Source organism: Alexandromys fortis, unplaced genomic scaffold (genome assembly GCF_014885135.2).
Source record: "Alexandromys fortis isolate MF-2015 unplaced genomic scaffold, M_Fortis_MF-2015_v1.1 scaffold_52, whole genome shotgun sequence".
Taxonomy (NCBI): domain Eukaryota; kingdom Metazoa; phylum Chordata; class Mammalia; order Rodentia; family Cricetidae; genus Alexandromys; species Alexandromys fortis.
In genome coordinates, this window is record NW_026067929.1 from 1,388,358 (window position 1) to 1,413,741 (window position 25,384).

At 46.2% G+C, this 25,384-nt stretch overlaps 1 protein-coding gene and 1 long non-coding RNA gene across 2 annotated transcripts in view; one reads left to right on the forward strand and one right to left on the reverse strand.

Annotated features, from left to right (window-relative positions):
* The first annotated feature begins 479 nt into the window (after nucleotides 1–479).
* Nucleotides 480–25,384, forward strand: part of Adamts16 (ADAM metallopeptidase with thrombospondin type 1 motif 16) — a 91,484-nt gene continuing 66,579 nt past the window's right edge. Inside the window, exons 1-3 of the mRNA XM_050144738.1 lie at nucleotides 480–783; nucleotides 892–994; nucleotides 7,807–8,141. Coding sequence (XP_050000695.1) covers nucleotides 724–783; nucleotides 892–994; nucleotides 7,807–8,141 — 498 coding nt within the window. The 5' untranslated portion in view covers nucleotides 480–723. The remainder of the gene's footprint in view (nucleotides 784–891; nucleotides 995–7,806; nucleotides 8,142–25,384) is intronic.
* LOC126503198 (uncharacterized) lies at nucleotides 15,067–17,826 on the reverse strand. Its single transcript, XR_007592216.1, has 3 exons — nucleotides 17,758–17,826; nucleotides 17,505–17,573; nucleotides 15,067–17,367 (listed from the first exon to the last, which is right to left on the reverse strand). It is a non-coding gene; the product is annotated as an uncharacterized lncRNA (long non-coding RNA).

Below are 25,384 nucleotides of genomic sequence, written 5' to 3' on the forward strand. Positions count from 1 at the left end.
CATAAGCAGATCCACCCCCCCCCCCCCTGCACCCCTACTAAAACCAACAGAAGAGAAGGCAAGCTCCAGATTGGTCTGCGGCCAGGGAAAGACGACAAACGCCCTGCCCCTATGCTGCACAGTCCTGCCCTTAGGTGAGAAATCCCACGGAGTTGCAGTACCTGGGAGTCCCACACCAGGGCATTTAGTCGCAAGTGCACAGGGGCAGATGGCTAGATACTACCCCCTCCTGGCTTTGCCTCTTCCCCAGGCTTGCATGTAGGTGGGCAAAACACCCTCGGGCTGGGTTGTATGTGTGAAGGATGTTCAGTCCCTGGAGTGGATCCCCTTCTCCTGATCTCTCCTCCCTGCCACTCTTCCTGGCCCTTTTCCTGCTGGTACCCCTTCCTCCTCCCAGCTTTACTCCCCCCTCTGTCCCCTCCCCTCTCTTTCTCTCCTTTGCCCTCCCTCGCCCTGCCCTCTCCTTCCCTGCCCTCCTCCCTGCTGTCCCATGCTTGGGGCGGGTGTTCCACCGCCCCCGCCACCACTGCCACTCCACCCCTGGTTGCAGAGAGAAGCTGCAGTGATAACTCTGGTGTGCATGGTGGAGTCGCTGCCTGGAATCCCTGAACTTCTGTCGGATCCGGCGCGCTGCTCCCTAGCACATTGCTTGCACCGGGGCTATCCAGTGACCCAGTGGAGACAGCTGAGCCGAGTCTTGTGAGCCCTCGCTGCGGCGGGGCCATGCAGCCCCGTGGTTGTGTAGCGCTTTGGGTGCTGTTGCTGGCGCAGGTCAGTGATCAGGTGAGTCGCGCAGGTGCCGGCGGAGTCCCTAAGACCGGGAAGTGCCTTCCTCAGGTGGCTGGGCTCTGCAGCCCAGCATTCCCACTGAGGTGCTCTCACTTTTTCTAGCAAACACCTGCTTGCGCCCTGGGACCCTCAAATGCAGCGTCTGGGAGTCCGGGAGACCCACAAACTCCGCTATCCTCCGGGTCGGACTGGCTGGAAACCGATGGTAAGTCTGCAAGGTGGGGGCTCGCGGATTCCCCCAGGTAAGCGTCCGACACCCCCCTGCTGCTAGTTGGCAATCCCCTCGGGGCTCAAGACGCCAAGAGCTTTGAAGATGCGATCTTGCTTTTAAAACATTGTGAGCTCCTGCTTACGGATGACCTCCCACAAATATCTGTATCATATTTTCCAGAGAAGCGGTAATGGCATGGCAGCGTTACACTGGAGAAAGGGTACTATATCTGAGCGTAGGAAGATCCTAGAACACTCTATATACTAACGTAATAAACGCATCATTAATGTAAATACACCAAACCTAACCCAGGCAGCCTTGCTCCCACGCCAGCTTCTTCACCCTCGCATTTCTTTCCCGCTGAAGTCTTCTCCGCCTTTGACTGACACACCTGGAGACAGAAGGTGACCAAATCAGTATCACTAGCAGGAGGACATCACAAGTGAAGCTTTCCCTTGTGAGATGTTCTAGCAAGGGCGCCCGATGACTGAGAAAGCAGGCTAGCGCGTAGTCGCTAGGAAGTTCTAGTCTGCGCTGGGTCCGCGGCACCCGCAACACGTGTTAGTTGCTCTCCTGTCCTTTCCTGGGTCGGATTAGCTGGAGAGTGTTAGCAGCATTGGCGACCAAAGGCAAGCCAGTTTTAATCTTTTTGGTGGACTTTCAGAAAATTCGCACGATTAAAGAATTGACCCTTTGGGAATCCTCATTATCTCGCTCTTCATCATGGTAAATTTATAAGAGCTGAATGTGCACACTGGTCGCTGAAATTCCCGATACTAAATACGAGGGTAATTAGGAAGGGGTGGATGAGTCTCGACCGAAGGACTGAGCACCACTAGAGGGCGCCAGACGCAAACAGTACAGTGCGGTCAGACCGGTTGTCAGTGCGTTTGGAAGGGAAAGTTGTTTAGAGCCCACCTTCTGCAGCCTTCATCTCCCCCCGCGCTTTTGCCTCTCCTCACAGTCATGACCTATAGACGATCTTAGCGCTCTAACATTGCACTTTACCCTATGTTCAGAATAAAATCATAAACATTCCATGGGAACTCACGATGCCTTTGGCATTTGTTTATTGCGTGCATTTGTTTATTGCCTGTGTAGGGTGCAGGGTGCTGTGGTGGTCAGAGGATAGACACTCTGATTGTCAGATCAAACACTGGTTGTCAGGCTTAGCACGGAGCAGGCTGGGAAATCCAGCCAGCCCGCCTGGGTCATGTTTATTGCACCAATGAAGACTTTTCTAAGATGATGCCATTATAGACAGAACATCTCTTCAAGGAAGAGAAGGCATGCTTACTGTCTGAGGCCACAGGCCTCTCACTGCCTGGCATCTCAGTTCCTGATCCCAAGGGCAGTGTTTCCATGACAGGTACTTACTGGCCTGAACAGGGTGAACAGTACAAAGGGTGTGAGCCTTTGCCAGGGTGGCACTTAGTGGAGACAGGATGCCTGCTCTGTCCTGGTGCTGTCATCCCTTAGCTATCAAAAGACAAAATGAGAGCATGGACAGCCGTCACCCAGCAGAGGCGAGATGTGTCAGAACAGAGAGTGTCAGAACAGAGCGCAGGGCCAAGAGTGCTCTATGACCCCGGGTCTGCACACGGTGAGACGCCCGGTCTCCGGGATACGCACTGATTGTTAAATTAGCTTTGGAGCAAAGTTTGGCTGAAAGTGAGACTTGTGAGGTTCTTGCTATTTTTCTGGATGCATGAGGTAATTGTGCAGTAGGAAAGAGAGCCTCACAAGCTCCTTGAGGCAATGATGGCTAAATAATTTGAGATCAATTTGATTAGCGAACATGAGTACATCGGTTTACTTTTTTGATGACTCTATTTCGCTTTCTGTTTTTTTATATTACTCAGCGGTTTTCTTCATATTTGTCTCTGTAATAGCATCCATGGTTACCACCAAGAGCATAGCACACATTTTTAGCTTTTTTAAAAACCTTAGGCTTCCAGGTCCAAGGCAAAGTTCAGAAGTTCTTTAGAATGTTAACGGAGGGGATGTTGTTGGAGTGATGGCTCTGAGACTATCTGAGTGCCTGCTGCTTTTCCAGGGGTCCCCAGCTGGGTCCCAGGACCTAGGTGCCTCAGAGCTTCCTGTAATGTCAGTTCCAGAGAACCTAGCAATCGTCTGTCGACACCTGCTCTCATATGGTAATCACACACACACACACACACACTCACACACAAAGACACACACATACTCACACAGAGACACATACTCACACACACACTCAAACACACTCTCTCACACAGACACACACACAGGCACATACACACTCACACACAGACACACACATTCACACACACCGACACACACACAGACACTCACATACACAGACAAATACATACACACACAGACACACACAGACATGCACACTCTCACACACTCCCACACACAGATACACACACGCTGCACATGCACACGTCTAGTTAAGTAAAGTGCATTTTTTAAAAGATACCTAACTGGACATAAAGGATGTATATTGCAATGATGTTTATTTAGACATATATATCCTGAGATAGGGCAGGCCCAGGCTATACTCATGAGTGTTTGGGGCTTGTGGTAGGACTGGGGGCTCTGACTCATGGCATGTACAGATTCCTACAATGGTTAATTTCAAGCAACCAGTGTGAACGCATGTGAGGGCTGGGTATTCCAGACCAGCCTTCACATGGCTCTTTGCTGTCCCCTCTCCTAAGTGGTGGCTTGCTGACCTGGCACACCCACGGATATGCCTGAACATCATTTCCAGATGGGAGCCTTCCCAGACATGAGGCTGTGCTCATGAAACCTCGTATAATCAAGTCACTGGGGGTTGTGAGTCAGGGAGCCCTTCGTGAACTTTGTCTCATTGCAAACATCTGCATAGCCCAGGCTTATTTAAAGGATTATCAGGCTGCAGGGGTCTTGTTTCTTTTTAAATCATAAGTCGCTGGTTTGGGGAGTGATTATCTTAACACATGACACATTAAGTCAGGTTACAGCTTTCCGTTTCCTGCCGTTACTCTTTGTCTTCGCTGGTCCAGCAAGTGCGGTGGGACGCTTGCCTTCTGAGCTCACTCCCTGTAACCTCCAGCCCTGAGCCGTCCACGCATTTGTGAGCATTTGATTCTAGGTCTTGATAAAATCAAGGTTTGTCAAGCCCTGGCAGGAGTAACACTTTGCTGTGCTGTTGAGATTCGCTGTCCACCAGCCTCCCTAGATGCAGGGGCAGCATTCATTCTCCTTTTCCCCCTCAGTGACAGCCAAAACCATCTCCACAAAAAGCAGAGCACTTCCTGAGAGAAGCAGCCTTGCTGAGACCGTGATGCTACCTGGAAGCCAGGTCCTGGTCACAGCAAGGCATGCGGTCCCAGGCCCAGCACACAATTTCTCCTGAGAGCTGGCACTGGCCTTTCCAGAGAGTTTGGTAAATACAGTGAGATGAGTTGCATCAAAAACAATTATTAAATATCAAAACGCTTAAGGTTCACAACTTAAAAGTTTGGGGCATTGAACCCTCCCTTGATACTGAAGTTTTTGAGCCATGGAACTAGTAGCATGGTTCTTCTGAATGTCTCTTCTTCATGGTGCTGCGCTGGTCACCAAATCATCCCCAATGAGAGTGTTTGCAAATCTTTATCCATGATCCACACCAGGTCACTCACCCCAGGATGCCGGGTGTCAGACATTTATCTAAACTAGACTCGTCTATATAAAAACAAATTATTAAATAATTGCCAGACACAATTAATACTCTATGCCCCTTTCTCAAATAAAATAGATTATCTCACCTCCAAAGTAGAGGCCCCAAGAATATAGGTTATACCGCTGGAGCATTGTTTGCATTGTTAGCGAGCAGTTGCATCTTTACTCACTGATTCATAGTACATACCGGTTTGCAGGTTTCCATGCTTCCTAAGGACTTTTGTACATAAATCTTCCACGTACCCTAACACACCCACTCTCTCACCCTCTCCTCTCTCCCACCATTCTCACTCATTGCCCCAGAGAGGCTCACATCTTACTTAAATATTGCATATGAATATAAGGTTATACATGTGTGGAAAATACAGGCTCTCCACAATAATAGAGAAGATGGTATATTTGTTTTCTGGGTCTTTTTTTTTTTTACTTACTATGATGATCTATGGTTGCATGCATACTTTGTCCTGCAAGCAAAGAGCTTGGTTCTTTACCCCTTTCTTGCATGTGTGTGCAAATCTATCTATGTCTATGTGTGTGTGAGCATGCGTGCATGCGCATGCTTGTGTCTATCATTTTCCCATATCTGTTCACCTGATGGCCAACACCTAGGTGGATTCTGTCCCTTGGTGACTGTGAAAAGTGTTTGTTGTCTCTGCAGTATGTTGACTGAGAGCCCTCCAGGTACATATCGAGGCCAGGTGTGGCTGATGATGTGACTATGATCACCCCTCTGTATACAGTGATGCTCACTAGTTAGGCTGACAACAAGATTTGTGCCTCTTGCTTTTATTGCAGCACCCTTGCAGGACGGGGAGGAATCTAGAAGCCATACGGGGGACCCCCTCATGAGGAGCCAGGTGTGCTAGCTAACAGCACCCTGGCAGCTATGCCTACCCCACAGTGCAGAGAGCAGGGGAGCTGTCCCTCTAAGGAAAGTGCTTTGGGGAACTGCAAGCCGACAGTGTGCGGACAGAGGATGCACCTACACTGTCTCCTCAGACATGCTGAGGCCTGCTGTGTTTGCCTGTCCCCCTTCACCAGATACCAGATCATCTGATCCTTCACACCCCTACAGAAAACCCCACCAAAGCTCAGTCACCAGCTCTGATTCAGGTGTCCAGTCACCTGCCAGGGCCTGCTACCTCCCTAATCTATAGTTGCTACCCGGTCCAGTCTGTTAATCTCACTTGCTAGACCTACAGATGAAGCTTGGGACTGGAGAGAGACACACAGATGCTGTGGACCTGAAGGAGATGGGAATCTTAGGAGCAGAGCCCTGGCCTACCTTCTGCTATGTGGCAGGCTCCATAATCTTGTCATCCTCCTGTCTTCACCCAGCATGGTCGTCAGAAGAACACCCCAACAAGGCACCCCACTTTTAATCTCCGACCTTCCTTGCCTCTCCCAAACCCAGCCACATGTCTTCTGTGGCCTGTCACTGACCGCCACGTGTTTCTTCTGTTTCTCCTGTTTGTTGCTTGGCAGGACAGAAAAGCATCACAGACAAGTGACTGTGTCCACTCAAAATAATTTAATGATAAGTACATGGATATTGCTTCCCTATAATTAAATAATACTTTAGACACAGTCTGAAAACTGTGTCTGCTCCTGATGAATCAGAAAAGAAGCCTTGGTTACCAGGAGTCTAGCAGAGTTACCTCTTACGTAGAAATCTGTTTATACTCCAGGGAGAACCCACGTGTTTAGAAGGTTGGAGCCGGGAAAGCTCCAAAGGTGCTGTCTGAAGGATGACCTGCCGCATTGTCATCTTAGACCCGTCTAGTCCCCATGCTTAGAGTGGGCTCCTTGCAAAGACACCTGGCAGTACCTCCAAAGCAAGGCCTGACACCATGCCAACATGTTGCTCTCAGCGATTAGAAAAACCGCAAGCACAAAAGCCAGCCAACACTCATACACAATCGGACACACACACATTATATGCTTAATTAAATATTTTAAAGACATAAAGCTAATCTCAAACTAAAATATTTTTTTAACCTTGGCCTCAATAAAGCTACCTTAGCCACAGGTCCCAGCTGATAACACGGCTGAGCAGCCAGCTGTGACCCTGACCTAGAAGCCCAGCCCGTGGCTCCTGCCCTCCTGGAAATAGCCTCTTCCCAGATTGTAGACACAGAGAAGATATTGTAGACGGTGGTATGAACCAGGAAAGTCCTGGTTATCATCTTAAAAAATAAGATGCTTTCCCAGAATGGCAGAACAGCTTTGATATATATAGGACCATGTTGGAACTCAGAAAAGAAAGCCCCTCTCTGCCGTCTGCAGAAGGTGGGGGTCCAGGTGTAGGACTAGATGATTCTGCAGTCTTAGCCATGTAGGTCTGACAGGATCTTGGAGGGTTTTTTATGGTTTTTGTTTTGTTTTGTTTTTGTTTTTTTCTTTTACTTTTATGAATTAGTTTAGTTAAATGCTCTTTAAACCAAGACACCATAGAGTATAGTGGTAAGGCCTGACCCAGAGATGTGCTGCTGACAGTGTCCTGAGAACCCAGATGGACAAAAGGGAAACCAGGGCAACAGGAAGGTCTACGGTGGCTCAGGGGGTCCAGCGCGAGTGAGCATCTCTGTAGAGTAACCCGTGATTCCTGGGATGTGTCTTCAGCCTACCATTCTTCCTGTGTGCTCAGTGACTTCAGAATTAAATAAACAGCAAGAGTATCTACCATGGTTTTTTTTCTCTTTCAATTATGGTACTTGAAGCCAAAATGTCTTGTCAGTTTAGTATAGGTTTTATACAAAATATAAAGCACATGAAGAAAGGAGTACTTCACAGCTATCATAAAACATAAGACCATCTGCTGTTTCCACCCAGTAAATGATGGGGGAGGGAAGCTTCAACATCCACCCAGTCTCAAATTCACATGGAGGGATAAACAACAGAGCTAAATGGGAAAGTTCTCCACTGCCGGGACAGTTTGTTACCCATACAGCAGATTCCACTATACATAAAAGGGAGAGCCAACGCCACATCAAACAAGAATTGCTCTTCCAGGGTTATATTTCATTACTAGCCCAAGAACTATCCCATGTAGCCGGTCTGAGACTCTTCTCAGAACTCCAGGATTCCTCAGCCTCTGCTTCTTTCAATTTCAGAGTATGACCTGGTTTCTGCCTACGAGGTGGACCACAACGGAGATTATGTATCCCATGACATCATGCATCACCAGCGGAGGAGGCGGCGGCGGCAAGCAGCGGCCCAGCCAGGAGGTGATGCCCTTCACCTGCGACTGAAGGGCCCCAGGCATGACCTCCATCTCGACCTGAGAGCTGCCAGCGACTTAGTGGCTCCCGGATTCATGGTGCAAACTCTCGGGAAGGGAGGCACCACGTCTGTGCAGGTGTTACCACCAGAGGAGTTCTGCTTCTACCAAGGCTTCCTACGCTCCCAGGGGAATTCTTCAGTGGCCCTATCGACCTGCCAAGGTTTGGTGAGTACGGATAGCTGTCCACGGGGCGTGAGGTGCCAATGGGGGCGGGAGAGGAGAAGCAAAACCAGGAACCCTGGAAACATTTTCACCTGTTCTGTTACCCCAGGAGACATTTTTGTGGTCTGTGACAGCAGGTGGAAATTGCCAAGCAATTTAAAATTCTTTCAAATATCCCATGCTCTTTTCTTGGGTCGATGGAGGTCTCTGTACCTATCCTTTTGTCTAAAAAAGGAAAACGGTAGGAACACTTCTGTTTGAAAGGAAAGCATAAGGAGTTGTGCCCAGGTCTCAATATGTTAATGATTGGTTGTTGTTGTTGTTGATTTCATGTGTGGGCCCACAGGGAAAACTGTAGAAATTGTTATTGTTTTGAACCAGTCACAGTGTTAATGACTTATTTGTCTTGGCTATTTGATGGGTTGTCTGAACCCACTAAAATGTTGTGTCGTCCATCTTGACAATGGCTGTGTACTTACAAATCAGGACATTCATCCATGCTGGGGCCGTGCTGGGGCCGTGCTGGTCCCATCAGACTATGAATCTATCTGGTGCTTCACTATCTCGGAGAATCTAAGCAGACATTTCTCGCAGCTTCAGGGAGCTCAGAATAAGGAGAATGTGGCCAAACTGGGATTTTGTATCTGCGTCGTTTGTCTCATTGCTATGACAAGATGCCCTCGCAAAGGGGACTTAAAGTGTCTCAGTTTTCAGTTCAGGCCATCGTGGCGGGAAAGCCATGGTGGTAGCAGCTGGTGACATTACATCTATGGTCAGGAAGTGCAGGGAGATGAATCCTGGCACTTAGCTTTTTCTCCCTGTTTGTTACAGTCTAGGCCTCCTGCCCATGGAATGGTCTTCCAACTCGGTGGACCTCATCTAAATGGCCTGTCACAGGCACAACCAGAGGGTTGTTTCCATGGACACCCTCAATCCTGTCAAATGGACCTTAGACAGTAACCATCGCTGTGGGTACCCCTTAGGCTTACCCAGACAGAAGTCTGAATGGAGTTTCTTTCACTTTTCTTGAGAAATTCAATCTTTTAAAGAAAAAAAAAAGTAAAAATAATTATATATATGAATGAGCAAAGTAGAATGTAGAGGATTGAAAATATCATCACCAGGCAGTGGTGGCACACGTCTTTAATCCCAGCGCTAGGGAGGCAGAGGCAGGCAGATCTCTGTGAGTTCAAGGCCAGCCTGGTCTACAGAGTAAGTTACAGGACAGCTAGGGCTTGTTTGAAAAACCAAAAGAAAAAAAAGAGAAATACATAGCGTCAAAATATTTCTAGGTCTCGAGGATGTTGAAGATTTACCAGAAAATATGGGAGCATTGACTGCACCTCTAGAAAAGACTTCTAGTCTGCCTTATATTGAATCTCCTCCTTGCAACGGGAGATCTCAGTCCTTGTGTCTCATCAGAAATCTGTTCTTGTGTGTGAGAGTAGCAGACACACAAAGGATGCTCACAGCCGGCTCCTTATAATACCTAAGCACATGCAAATGTCAAATGTTTTAAAACACTTTTAACATATGATAGTTCCCCTTTGGTGAACGCTGATGTGAGCTGATCTCATGCTGGCTTCTAGTCTCAGAGATTTGGGTTAGCCAGTGGACAAAGCATCCGATCTAGGGCGGGGATTACCTAGCATTTTTGTCAAGCATGAGGACACATGGGTGACTTATTATACACTACCAAGAAAAATAAATCTTCTGCGATTAAGGACCCAAATTTCCAGGTATTACACACACACACACACACACACACACACACACATGTACACAAGACATCCTTGACTTTCTTCCCAAAAGACTTTAATCCAGAAAGGGAAAGTGTCTGTGAGCTCTGCCTTTCCGAATTCAGCCACCTTGGGTTTGTCTGTGGAGATTTGGGAAGGTGCTTTCAGTCAGCCCTGGGGATGGAGGTGCAGTGAAGACCTGGGGTTCCCAGAAGCAGAGACCCCATAGTAGTTGGTTACTCCTTGGAATATGCCCATGAGTCTAGATAATTGGCAGTGGCTTGAGATTTTTTTTAATTGTCTTTTAACTTAGGGGAATTAACATCCAAAGCTGTAAGCATGCATTGTTTGAAGACAGAGCAGTGATAGAGAGGAGACCAGAAGGCCTCCTCTGGGCTATAAACCATGGGAGCCGATATTGGGACCACAGGAATGTGCTTCGTCCTTGACCAGATGCACAGAGCATAGCTTTTCTTTCTCGTCTAGCAAAAGGATTAGAGGTGTTCAAGGCAATGCAGGGCAAATGAATGGCATTTTAAACAAAACCACACAAGTCCTCCGTCTTCAGACAATACAGACATGGAGCTGGTCCCCAAAGAGCTGGGTGCTGACTTAGACAAGCTGGAGTTATCTGGAAAGAGGGAACCTCCACTGAGACAAGGTTGCCCTAAGATCCAGCTGGAGGCAAGCCTATTAAGGCATTTTCTTAATTAGTAATTGATGGGGAAGATCCCAGGCCCTAGCGGGTGGGGCCATCTTTGGGCTGCTGCTGGGTTCTATAAGAAAACAGGCTGAGGACGTTATGAAGAGCAAGCCAAGATGCTTGGCCTCTGCATCAGTTCCTTCCTCCAGGTTCTTGCTTGAGTTCCTGTCATAACTTCCTTCAGTGATGGGCTGTGAACTAGAAGCATAAGCCAAAGAAAATCTTTCCTTCCCAATTTGCTTTTGGTCATGGTTTTTCACACAGCTGTAGAAACCTTAATTGAGGACAAGTTGGTAAGTCCGCTCTGCGTTCCTGATTGTGGTCACCCTGCCGTTCAAACCTCTGCACACTGGGTGATGGCGCCTTCCATGTTCATTGTTCTACTGATCCACATATTCGGTTGAAGTCAGTGGCAGATATCAGCTCTCCTGGCTCTCAGGCAAACGCCGTTCCCTGCGACGTACCCGAGACTCGAGCTGAGACTGACACGGGGTTGTTTCTCCCATTGGCCCCATGGCTGCTGCTCTCCAATGGGAGGCAGGAAGCCAGAGAAGCTGCTGGGCTCTTCTTGACATGTGTTCACAGCAATGCTCAACTTTTCTCCCTGTACTGGCAGTCAGCAAGGAGGCAGGGTCGGGGCGCTGCAAGCTCAGCCCAGCCTCTTAGATAGGTCTGTGATGGGAATTTGTGAGGTAAGAGAGAGGAGAAGCCCCTGTCAGTTTGGACGATGAGGTCAGGCTTCAGACTTCTTCGTGCAAACGTCGATTGTCTCTGTGGTTTTATGCAGGCACGTCAGGTCCTACAGGGGAAATCTTGAGCCCGTGACAGCTGATGGCCTTTACATGAACAGTCTGATTTCTGCACAAATCCAGGCTTGTAGAGACAGCTCTAAATTGTCCTCCAGCGGTATCCGGAGGCCTTTTCTGGAAAGACAGCTTAAGCACTTTGTTATCTACAGGATTTGTATCTAGTGAGCACAGGCTGAAGCCATAGATTTGATTATTATGCACGTTTCAGCTGAGGCCATGGGAAGTGCTGGAGGCAAGATCTGTCTAGCAGGAAATGCTGTGTGCCCTCTGCTTAACCCAACTGCTTTCCATCAGAAAACATACATGCTTAAGAATGTAGTGTGTTTGCCATTCGCTAGAGAGACTGGTGTATGGTTGTAAGAAAACCCAATTTTCAAATAAGTATGTGCGGATACACTGCCCCCTCCCACCTCCACCAGCACATTTGATCTCGGAAACATTCTCCTCATAGTCTTCTAGGGAATGGAGGTTACTGTGAAAGTTAATTGATAGTGCTATCCTGTTGGTAATAAATAAATATTTACTGGAAAAATAAGATTAAAAAAACCTAAAACAAGCAGTTCTTTAGATGCTACCGTCAGAACTTTGTGTCCTGTCCAAGTCAGTTCTTATTCTCAGCTTGACAATAGTTGGAATCACCTGGGAGAAAAAAACCATCAGCTGAGTAAATTGCCTCCAACAGGTTGGCTTGTGGCTGTATCTGTGAAAGACTGTTTTGATTGATTGTTAAGGTGGGAGGACCCAGTCCACCGTGGGTAGCACCACCCCTAGGCAAGTGGGCCTAGGCTGTGAAAGACCTCAGAATGAACTGCGGAGCAAGCCAGTAAGTAGCATTCCTCCACGATTTCTGCTTGTCTTCCTCCTTGAGTTTCTGCTTTGATTTCCCTTGGAGGTAGACTTGCAACCAGAAGGTGGAACCTGAGATAAGCCCTTTCCCACCAAGTTGATTTTAGCCATAGTGTTTTTTTTTATCAAGCAACAAAAAAGCCATCTAGAATAGTTTTAATAACAAATGACCCCCAACATGGTAGCTCTGCAGCTTGCTCACTCTGCACCCCAGAAGACGCTTGCTGTGTGAAGCAAACGGACAGGTGAGGAAACAAGAAGTGTGGGCCGGAGGAAAACCAGAAAGAGGGTACCTCAGCCATCTTGGTAGGAAATGGGGAATGTCCAAAAGTCCAAGCTCCAGTCTCAGGCAGAGTTGGGTTGTTATACCAAAAATAGAGGCACAGCAAACAGTGTATGGGGAGAGGCTGCTAACACGGCTAAACTCTGGAACCCCATGACAGCACCACCAGGGAGCCCTGAGGGAAGGATTTTACATGTTCAACTTAAGAATATTACACTGGCTAAGACCTCTCAGTGCTGAAATTATTTCTGAGCATCTTGGTAACCGCCTCCAAATATTTTGACTAAAATTACATTTTGCTAAATAAACATACACTTTCTAACAAAAATTGAGTCTGTTAGACTACATCCTCTATCAAGTTGACATCCCCATGTCTGCTGTCACCGCCTACCACAAATACACTGAGCTGGGGCACCCCTGGACATCGTTGATACTTTGACAGCGTAAGAAACATTCCAGAGGGCAAGAGGAAGGGCATAAGCCCCGTCGTCTCTTTTCAGATAAGTGTTTAGTAATGAGACTTCCTGGACAAGGGTGATGATGGAAATGCAGTAAGAGTAATATTAACTTAGAGAATAGGTGTGTCCATGTAACCTACTCAGAGATAAATACTGCCTGCTTGGTTGCACAGATTTACTGAGAGTGCATGCAGCTCCGTCTTCTCACTGTAAAATGTGCAATGTGGTGTGCATTAGTGCAATCAGCACAGTGTAGCTATCACCACACTCTAACCTGACACAGACACACCCACTCTCCCAAACTCCATACGGTTTGCCCCCTTCCCCTGGTCCCCAACTCCTGGCTTCTGTCAGTGCACGTGTGCAGCTACCCTGTGGTGTCTAGAAAGCACTGATTATGCTTATAATTATGGTTATGTTTCACCATAATCATTCGCCGGCCCTAGGTCTCACAGGTTTTCATCCCCCCTCTCCTGTGATGATCCTTGAAATGGGGACGAAGGAACCCGACATGGAGATTCCCCTTGGGGATGAGCACGCTGCCATTCCCTGTTCTCTGCTCAATGACCAGATGTAAGTCTCTGTGTTGATTGTCATCTCCTGTAAAGACACCCTTCTTAAGCCAGACGATGGTGGCACCTGCCTTTAATGCTACCCAACACTTGAAAGACAGAGGCAGGTGGATCTTTGTGAGTTCGAGGCCAGCCTGGTGAGTTCCAGGTCAGGCTACAAAGCGACACAGAGAAACCCTGTCTCTAAAAATATAAAAATAAAAACAAAAACAAAACCCTCTCTGATGAGGGCTGAGAATTGCAATAATATATGTACATAATAATAAGACACTTAGATGAGTTAGTTTGGTACTATGTAAATTTTAACAATGTAAAATCTTTAGGTTCTCCTCCAAGGCCTGTGACCTTCCTAGCTATAAGTTCTTGACCATGTTAGAGATGCCAAGCTTTTTAGATCAGCCTGTGAATCCTTCAAGAGAATTTGTGTTCTCATCTTCATATCCTCAAATTGTTGTTATTTACTAAGTAAAATCAGTTTTCTTATAATGAATTACTGTCTTTCAAATTTATAAACAGAAATATTAGCTCTGGGAGGTAGTACAGTTCCTGAATATGTGCCAAACACCTAACAAGCCCTGGATTCAGACCTGAGAACCACACTATCAGAAGAGAGGAAAGGAGAAGAGAGGGAGAGAGAAAGGGAGAAAAGTTATTTCCTTCTTTATTTTGGGATATTCATAAAGATAATATTAGTTCTATAGTCCATTTCATCCGATTTCTTTCTACAATGAATGCTAAACACGAAATTCTCCTTTGAGGTCTATAGAGTGGTTTGACTGGCCACTAGGAGTTTCGATGAAACTATTTTAGATGCTCTATTAGTCGGTACTTCCAGATGAGTTTGTTTAGAAATCTTCTTATTGGCAAGATAAGAATATATTTTCTTAAAGTATTTCAAGCTAGTTCTATACTTGAAGTTGCCTTTTGTCAAAAAAAGCAAATCTGGTTTCTTAATGATATTGGTCATAATGTTTATATAAAATTTAGTTCCCCCAATACAAAGCATCATTATTTTATCACTACTCCTGAAATTAAGTTATTCTCTTGCTTTCAAAAATAAGAACACGTACATGTCACAGTGATGTGATAAACACGTCCTTGGTGTGTAAGCGGCCCCCTCACGTGGTTGGAGAGTCACTTGGGGAACTGGTTTGAATTGTACTAGGTCTCATTTCCAGCCACAAACTCCAGGAATTCCCTGGAAACTCCAGTCATTGAGAGATTTTTCCAAAGCAGCCAGTAAATCCTAGAAAATGTTGAAACTCTGCCAACTGTCAACCGACGGGAAAATGCTCTTGGGCCAGGACTATGAGAAAGCAGGAGTCAGAAGGAAGGAGTCAGCATTGAGGAGACAAAGGGGAGGATCCAAGTTTCAAAGCCTTGTCTGGCAGTGGCATCTGAGGAAATGTCACTGACGGCATTGACTCCACCTTGGAAGACAGGGCCTGTGCTCAAAGGAGGTTCTGATAAAAAAAAAAAAAAAAAAAAAAAAAAGTATGTCAGACAGCTGTGGGAAAATGCCAGGGGTTTCCAGAAGTCTCTACTGGTTACATTGGTTCCATAGGAATAGACAAAATGGTTAAAAACAAAAGTTTGTTTGGTTTTTAATGTTTTGTGTTTTCAGATTATCATTTAATTACAACATTTCTCCCTTGTTTTCCCTTCCTCTAAACCCTCCCATACAACACTCATCTCTCCTCCAAATTCATGGCCTCTTTCTCATTCATTGTTATTCTATGCATATATGATAACACACACATACACACCACAATCCTAAATATAACCTGTTCAGTTCAGTTGGTGTGCTCTTCCCCAGAAAAGACAGGTCACCTCTCCCTCTCTCAGATTTCTTTAGTTGCTCATAGTTCTCCGTATAGAGTTGAGTTTTTATTATTCTTGCATCAGTTTTTTGAGGTTATGAAACTGAGATCTTAAATGGTGGTGTGCTTTGCCAACACGCCAAGCCAGTGTGGAATTTAGACAGTCTAGGATGAGGCTATGAACATTGTGTGTGTGTGTGTTTGTGTGTGTGTGTGTGATATTATATTTTTGTTAAAACACAAACAACTGGAAGACCTCAAATGGTAGACTTTGTGTAGTGTCCTTTGGCAGTAAAGCCACTGTAGCCTTTGGAGTGTGCACCGAGCAGGCTGGGAGGATAGAGTTACAAGCTCCCCTCATGGTTTCCCTGTGGAGCTTCTAATGCCCTTTGGTGATGAAGCAGTGCTACCCCTGGCACCACCCAGGGAAGAACGCTTTGCTTTCTTACTGTGGTCAACCTTATAGCCATAATTTCTATAATGGTCATGGGATCCTAGTGGGATGGAGTTGTGCAGACCTGGCACACACAGGCCTTTCTCCCCAGGCGGGCTGTGCTTGCCCTGTGTCACCGGTTAAAGAGCCTGTTCTTTGTGTGAAATGAAAAGCAGTGTAATTTTTTCCCAAGAGGCCCTGAGGCTGTATCTAATGACATGTACAGGGATAAAGCGGTGCTCAGGGGACTTGTATGTACAAGTGTATGTGTGTGTTTTCCATCTGTGCATTTGGCACATCTAAATCATTCCAGAAGAAGCAACCTGGGAACCGTTATCCTTGACCAGAGGCCAGAGTCTGAATCAATGCAAGTTTGTCCATCACCAGAGGCCTGTTCTTCCTCCTTGTGGTCAATTCTCAGGCACCTACAACTCAAGGGTGAACTCTAAACCACCAGCCACGGCTGCACTTATGTTATTTCCCCCATTCTTTTTCAGGTCTATATTGACTTACCAAATTTTATTTCAATCTAGAATATTATCATCCTTTGGCACTTACTGCTGTCTTATGCTTTGTTAGTAGTTGGCTTTTGTTTTTTAAAAAAATTTTAGTTCGAGGACAGCCTGGTCTATAAGAGCTAGTTCTAGGACAGGAACCAAAAAGCTACGGAGAAACCCTGTCTCGAAAATTAAAAAAAGAAAAAAAAAGAAATATTTTTTTTAATTTTTAAGGAATAATATCAAGCATTTTAAAAATTGGTGTTAAATTCATATTTTTTACCTTGAAATAATTATAGGAAACTCAATAAAAGATAGCTGGTTTACAGAAAAATCACTCTGTTTTTGGTTGTGAGTCTGGCCTTTCAACAGTGAGCCATCTCTCCAGCTCAGAAGGCAGAGGCAGGCAGATCTCTGTGAGTTCAAGACCAGCCTGGCCTACAGAGTAAGTTCCAGGACAGCCAAGGCAACACAGTTAGAAGCCCTGTCTTAAAGAAAATGGATTTCCTTTTCTCAGCTGTAAGTAGACTTAACAAAATGGCTATCAGATCAAGTCATAACAATTTTGAAAAAAATTTTAAAATGCCATTTTTTTTTAACAAAACTAAACCTTCCATAAGCTGGTTTGTTTCCAGCTCAATATGCATGAGGAATTGACTGAAGGAAAACCAGACTCGCTGATTTCTAAATTACAAACCTTGTGTTGATATTTCGCTGACATAAAACGTTGATTAAATATGCATTAGGAAACTACGTGATATCTGTTCAGTTCTGTGTTTGCGCCTTCTAGAAAATACAGAGACACCACCGTGGCTGTGGCTCAGCCTCTCAGCCTTGAGTCTCACTCAGCAGACCCAGGGCAAGGAAGAGTCTCTTGTGTTAGTGTCCTGAGAATGGGACTTCCTACCAGGCTGAGTCTTCTGTGAAAGTCCTGGCTTTCAGGGGTGGAGAGGCCACTTGGTGTAAGATAATCAGCACACTAGAAATGCATTTCCTTCTCCAGAGAGTGAACAGCTCCTCAGCCAGCACGCAGGACTATCCCATTCTCCTGCCGCTGGTACGAAACCCTCTGACAAACGTAGAAGATCACAGGCTTGTTGTAGGGTACAGCCCACGACAGTGTGATATGAAGAAGTCAAAGCCGATGCTCACACCACACCCACACGCGGGACAGAGAGAAGCAAATACATACATAGGGAGACTCACCTCACACCTTCGCTACAGTTCAGGATTCCAGCATGGGGGAGGGTGCTGCCCACTTTAGATCGGGTCTTCCTGTATCAATTAAAGTAATCCAGGTCGTACCCAGAAGGCATGGCCACACCCGGTCCTGACCCACACGGCGCCTCACTGAAACTTCCCGGTGACATAAGTAAGACCTCACAGAGACGTAATGTGAAGGATCCTTCTAGAGCATGTACAACCCAGAAACCCAGAACCCCAGAACCGGGGTGCTTACCTTGGGAAACAAACTGGGGGAGAGCGACTGATGGCGAGGGGATTCAATCAGGAAGCTGGTTGAAAGGGCACCAGGGACTGGAAGTAGGGATCGAAAGGAACATCCGGGGTGGGGCTGACATGCTGTCATCCGATCTGACGCCTCTCGCCAGCCTGGCTGCTGTCCACAGAGCTTCTGCCTCCATTATTCGTGGGCAGTGGGGACCTCAGGGGGGAGCATGACCACCGAGTGAGGCTTCCTCAAAGTCCCTACCTCAGGACACAGTGCAGAGGAGCTTTGTGATCCTGTTCTCCTCAGCCCCTCCCTGCCCATTAGTAAACAATATGGCACAGACGAGGCCAGAAAATTCATCACACTTTGTGACGTATATGGCTGGTACTAGCCTTTAGCGACGTCCCACGACAGAATGCAAACAAGATTTCAAAATATTTTATTCTCTCCAGAAGCGTTATTGGAACTACAGTGAGCAAAGAGAAGTATAAATATCAAGCCAACCCTTGGGTCAGGCCTTCTCCCATGTAAGGCATTGTTTGCACACTTAGGACGGCCGTTCGTGCCACACTTTGGGAAGGAGGTTGCCTATCCTCAACACCTGGGAGATCGCTTGGTGTGCAACAAGGGGTCCCGAATGAGTCAAGTGCGCGGAACAGCCAGCGCCTAACTCTGTACTCCCGGTGCAGCAGTCGAGGGAACTATAACCCTCCTTTTATTTGCAGAGATTATGTAACTGAAGCCTGGGGAGTTTTGGCTATGCTCTCTGAGGGTCATCACTAGGCAATAAAATAAAGAGTGATGGATTGTGGAATAATAAGCCAAAAGAGAAGCTTGCATGTTTTATAGCCCAGATCTATTTCTAGTTAAAATGTACCCTTGCAGAAAATTCTGGAAAATATCTAGTAAATGCTTAATTCAGTACGCAGGCCTTGTGCAGGGTCGCAGTCGTTATCTTTTTCTGAAGGCCACTGCCACAATTTAACATTTTCTGCACCCATCCCCCACACCGTTGGCACCTCTCATGGCTGTAACCAGCTAAAAGCAGTTTGGATCTAAGGTCGAGAACGGCTTTCCACCTCTTGCTCTGGCAGTCACTTATGTTAATTAGGAAAGAGCTCCAGCTCCGGGGTTACTCAATTTAATAAAGTTAAGCATCCAGATTGCCTGCGTTGGTTGAAGTTTCCTGCCCTCCCCCACAGGTAGGAATGGCCAGAAGGTGTTTGTCACTCAGTCTGGTCTCTTTCTCGTGGAAGGAATCCACCAAATACCTCCTGGTTCCTCAAAGCGTTAGGATTAAAAATTTTCTAAACAATCCCTTCAACTCCACTGTTTAGAAACAATAGCAGCACGGATGCAGAACTTCATAGAGCCACGGTTTCCAATGAATTTGATTCTAAAATACTGACAAGAATTATGGAAAAGTTGCCATTTACTTAAACCAGGAAAATTATTCCTACTGTTGACTAACAACTGTAGAAAGTGAAAGGCAGACAGTTGAGAAACCAGCAAAGCTTCTGGCTATGCCCTTATCAGCAGTGAATCCAGCAGAGAATCCAGCCTAGACCTCACCAGGGAACCTGCCGGCTCTGCTTGCCCTGGGGGGAAAAAAGCACGTTTGCAAATCACAGGGTCTGAAACAACTTAACCACCTCTGTTTCCAAGTGAGAACAAGCCACTAATCTCCCAGGCTGCAATTTAAATGTCAAAAGGTCTTAAAAGCACAACAAGTACAATATTACAATTAGAATTACAGTCCACGTAGCAGCTTACATTAAAGTTGTGTCTTATACTATGTGTGAAGTGATAAGACTGTAAATGACAGCAACCCTACAGTTTGTGTTCTTTCAGAAATCCAGATCCGGCCACGAGGGCAGTGTGGATGGCCTCATTTTTACAGCCTATCCCACTCGTTTGTAGAGTCTGCCATTTAAACCTCTTATTTGGCAATTACTCACAGATTATATTTCACATTCATGCCACTAGCTGCCAAGTGGATTAGACTTGGAGATTTCTAAGAAGTCTTTTCTGTTTGATCTTGGTTTCAATGCCAACCCTCAACCACTTCTGCATTCTCTAGTTTCATCCTTCATCCACCATATCGAAGGTGTAACCATATCAGACTCTGCCACGGAGGGGGTGGGGGCTGGAGTGGCTGTGACTTCTCTGCAACAGATACAGTGCGCACTCAGGTGAGGCTGTGGAGTTGTAAATGTGACTGGTATTTTATTCTTGGGCTAGGAGATGCAACTAAAGATTCAGCTGATTGCATAGCAACCACAGCCAGAAACCCGAGACCAAGAGGTGCTGCTATCTAGCTGGCTTTCTCCGTTCTACTTTGTGTCCAGTCTGGCACTACCTGCCATAGAGAGCCAACCACAGTCAGGGTGGGTCTTCCCTCCTCCTGTAATTCTCTTTGGAAGCGCCTTACAGACATGCTCAGTGGAATATCTAGTAGTTAATTAGAACTTGAGTCAAGTTGACAATGAATATTAAGTACCATACCGTCTTATATATAGGGGCTGAAGCTTATGACCTGCCAAAAGCTGACATCTAACAGAAAAAGCCCAAATTCCAGCCCTTTGCCCAGGGATTCTGGAATGTGAGGAATTTTCCATGTTCCTCCTCTCAAGGACATTTCCACAATATCTTTGCAGTTTCAATGACTAGCTGAGTAACAAAGGATCTTAGCAAGCAAAGAATTTAAATATATACAAGCCATGCCTTAGTCATTGTGGTGTGTATATGGGGTACCAGTTGGAAATACTACACAGCCTAACTTAGTAAATGGTTTCCTTGAACGAGTTTGGAAGGCACCTGTGGCAATCCCAGCTCTAGTAATCATCCTTTTAACACATTATTTAGTTGGGGGAGGGGAGGGAAAAAGAAGAGAAGAGGAAGAAAAGGAAGAGGGTGAGGTCAGGAGAAGGAAAGAAACACCAATAAAGCAATGGAATGCATGACATCAAACAACACAGAAGCCTAGAAATTTAAATCACAGCCACAGTCGTGTCCTGACTTTAGGGACATGACAGTCCTTGACCTGTGCAGAGCTGTGGCTCTGGCAGCAACTCTCCCAGTGTTGGGGCTCCCTTGATTCTTTAGGGGCAAAACCACCCTTCTTTCCCCTGGAAGTAAAGACTCCCAAACACAGAACTGTGGCAGTCAACTTAGACTGGGCAGTTGTCTGCTGGGTATTTGTTTGCTAAACTTATTTCTTACCCTTTCCTTTTCTTGTTTTATTTTCCACTTTCGTTCTTCTAAAAGCAATGAATCCATCCAGGTGTTTTAGCAGTAAATTAGCCTCCTGCAGATGAAGGTTCTTGCGGACTAATTGGGCAACTGTGACATTAGTGTTTCAAGGAGGAAAATAAGATACAAGTTGCATGATAAGTTCTTGACAGCAGCTTATTACGGAGGTGTTCTTTTAAAAGTCCGTTTTTGTGTGCTTTGTCTGGAGTATCAGCGGCCACGTCAACTTGCATGGCGATCACGCAATCTGAGTTTGAAAGTCTGAAAATGCCATCTGTCCTCACAGTTATGATCCCCCTGGGATACTGACGTGACCAAGAACATATGTAGTCATACGCATAACTGAGTCTGGAATTTATGAATGTTACAATTTGGTCTCCGTAGTAACGGGTGTTTAAAGCAACTGCCTAGGTCTATACATGTGTAACAGAAGTCGGGTGAAGCAGAGTCGGGAAGCAAGTCGGGAGAAGACGATCACCTCCAGGCCAGGAGCAAATGGCCTTTGCACACTGTCTGCTCAGCTCCTATGGTGAAGCTCGGAGACAGTGATCAATCAGCTCGCATCTGAAATTCCTCAATGACTTTTGCATCATTTAGGTGGCGAAAGCTAACCTGTTTGTTTAAAACTAAACTAGGGAATGCCATTAGAATAAACTCCACCTGAACTCAGATTGTATCTGGCACATAACTTAGGAAACCACGCTTTCCTTCAGCATTAGCATCTGCCAACAGCTCCAGAAAACACAGATGGTGGAGCACAAGCCCATAGGTGGGCAAGGCTCTGAGCGTGTCTTGGTGTCAGGGCTTGTGACTCTCAGGGAGCATTCACAGAGCAGTCCACACCTGCTGTTTCATATCGTCCAGAGAAGGCGGCATGTGTCAGATTCCTTCAATACAAGGGTTTGGGCTGTGGGTAGACACGGAGGATGTGGCACACTCCTAGGTAACACTCCATCTCTGGCTTCTTCAGTGATGTCAGCTCCTCTACAGCATGGAACTCAGGGACCACCTCACCGCCTTTCACTGGGACAGCATGGGAAAGGTTAGATCCCAGCTGTCTTCTTGAGTGATGGTTCTCAAAAGCATGGCATACAGGTTCTCTGCCCTGCCCAGGATCAAGAGAAGCTACTGAGTGCATGCTTGCTCCTGGGGCTGATTGTGTGTCCCCCCCCCCCCCGCCCTGCTTTTGCAACTCTCCTTTTGTAGACAGCTGGCCCTCTGTCATCATTTAGATCTCTGTAGGTTACTGACTAGTTTGTGTGCCTCCCAGGGCGCTTCTCAGAATTACGTCATCTTAGCTCTGCACGAACTCCCAAGAGGCAACTGACATAGAGGAAGAGGCTAGCATAGGACCCCAGAGGTGCTGGATCCCCCGCTTCTCAGTCACACTCCCAGGGGCTCATATTTTTGTTTTTTTAAAATGCTTTCTTGAGCTGTAGATGATGAGACAAGACCTCACCACTTACTTCAAGTGGATAATTCACTAACATTTGAGCAGTTACACATAATCTAGTTTTAAAGGCTTATATCTGTGTGCATGTGTGTCTGTCTGTCTGCTGTGTGGTTGTCTACTGCTTCTGTGTGGGTACCCACAGAGCCCAGAAAGGGTGCCAGCTCTCCTGGAGCTGGAGTTATAGGTGGCTGTGCAGCGAATATGCGCACTGGGACCTGAGCTCAGCTCTCCTGCAGGAGCAGCGAGTACTTTGAACTGCTGATTCATGTCTCTGGTCCCCATATTCTGACTTTAGCCAGCCATGTGGCCCCAGAAAGAACCCATTTCCTTGATGCTCACTCTGTTTCCACTCAAGCATGTCAATCATTGCAAGCTGCTTCCCACCTCCACTGCCTGCTTTGGATGCCCCACCAGCTGGGGACTGTTGCTCAGATTCCTCTCTTAGCATAAGGCATCTGGACTCCTCAGGACATTGCTTCTCAGCTTTTCAGTGCATTGGTAAAGGGCATCTGCTGTGTGCGCATGTCCAGGGCTGTCTATTCACTCCCCAGTGGGTAGGCATTCAGATTCTGACAGCTTCCATTTCTTCGTAATGATAGCTGCTAAGCACCACTGTGCATCTCATTCTCCAGGCTCTGGGTGATAACGTGAGACAGAAGGGATTATATTATAGGCAATCAAAGAGAGAGTACAATTCTCTAACGATGCATGATTAATTAAAACTCAGAGAGAGAAATTGAGTTTCAACCTGAAGATCAGAGAAGCAAAGCAGTCAGCCACTGGCTCTTTCCTCTTACTTAGTCTGAAACGGCAATCCTGTCTCCAGGAATCTCAGAAAGAGACTGTGGCTGAGAGCTGTCTCCTCCCATTTTATAATCCTTTCTAGTTGTGGGATTAAGGGTATGTACCACTAGCGCCTGGTTTCTATGGCAAGTTAGTGTGGCTACTGGGATTAAAGGTGTGTGTCATTACCGCCTGATGTAAGGCTGGCCAGTGTGGCTGCTTTATTTTTCTGATCTTTAGGCAAGTTTTATTTATTAAAATACAAGTGAAATGCCACTACACTCTGACATCCACGGATACACAGGACACCCATCCAGGAGCCTGGGGCTCTAGGATTCTCCTGTAGATGATGTATGTAGCATGACATGGGAGAAAGCAAACACTGCCTCGGGGATTGTGCTGACAGCGGAAAAAGCGGCTGACTCATGAGCTAAGTGTCGGCTACATGACTCCATCACAGATTTCCCCAGCCTCTCCTTAAGTCGAGGGACAGGAGCCCAGCATTCACACAGGGGCGGTGCAGTCTATGGGGGAAACTTGCCTGTACTCACCACCAAGTGTGAAAAACCTCTAGACACACAGCTTCTGCTAGAAAACGTGTGTGTTTTTTCTGGCTTTTTTCCAGAGTCCCCTTGCCACTGTGGCCAACTCCTGTCAAACTGTACCTAGCAATAGGTGCCCCCTGGCAATAACTGTCATCTTCTGTGACTGGCCATGCGGCCCGTGGAATTTTGGTCATTTCCTAGCTGCACTGAGTCCCGCAAAAGCTACGTCTGTCTTATTTCCAGGTTCTAAGCATCATCTCCCTCTTCAAACTCTGTCCTGTGATCTTGACTGCTTACTATAACTTTTCCACTCCACCTTTGACATAGGCATATTGAACGTGCCCCATGTCAAAGTAAAACAGCTACAGATTTATCCTGTTTCCAGAAATAGAAAGCAAGTCTTTCAACACAAGCCCGTGTTCTGGAGCACACAGGTGATGCACAAAGAAACCTGCACAGATCAAGCCCTACAGAAAACCACACCAAGTCCTGGAGTCACGTCCAGTGGGGTCACTGCTGACTGGGGAGCTATAGTACAGACACACGCCTGAGTCTGCGTTAGTAACCGCACCACTGAAGAGTGCCGTGAACAGACACACCCATGATGGTTGATCAAAAGGACCACGTTTCTCCCACTGTGTGGAACTGAACCAATGTCTAAGAGTCATTGGAACCTTGGAAAGGGAAGTTCCATCAGTGACCCATTTCTTAGATTATGTTTGATAACAGCGATACCACCCAGTGCTTTGAGCAGGTGGTCATTTGCTTGAACACTTTTGTCTACTGCTGTTAGTTCACATTGTTTTGCATCAACCCAGAGCAGCCTTAATAAGTAAGCAGCCTAGGATAGCACACGCTAAATGTCTTAACTGAGGCAATATTGTTAAAATGCTACACTGAGCGGTTGTTAGGATTCTTCATAGCCCGAGGCTATACCTTATTGGCATACCATGTGCAAGGTCCTGAGCTCAGTCTTCAATACAACTGAAACAAACTGTTCCTTATGGACACCATATGCTCTCCATTGCAGACAAATGTTGTGAGAGAACCTCAGGCAGTGTTCTGAAACCACCAATAACTATCTGACCTATCATACAGATACGGCGATATAGACATCAACACTGGCTCCTCTGCAGTGACATTTTTTTTTTCAGTTAATATCCTCTTCTTTAAATAGAAACACCAGACCAGGGTGGTGGCTCGTGCCTTTAATCCTAGCACTCAGGAGGCAGAGGCCTGTGGATCTCTGTGAATTTGAGACCATCCTGGTCTACACAGGGAGGTCCCGCACAGCCAGGGCTGCACAGTGAAACGCTGCCTTGAAAACACAAAAATAAAAATAGTAAATAAATAATAAATAAATAGAAACATCATTTCTCACCTTACATACTTGGTATTTGGACAGAAATAGCAACTACCTTATAAGACAGTACACTCCTGCCATGGGAAAGGTGTCAAAGACAAAGACATTTTTATATTTGTGTTTATTTTTATTTTTTATCTAGTTAAAATATTTTTAAAATGCTTTACTAATTAATAATCTACCTAAAAGCAGATTAAAGAGGCTGTGATTCGGGCTAACCTAATAAATTTTCCCTTGTCT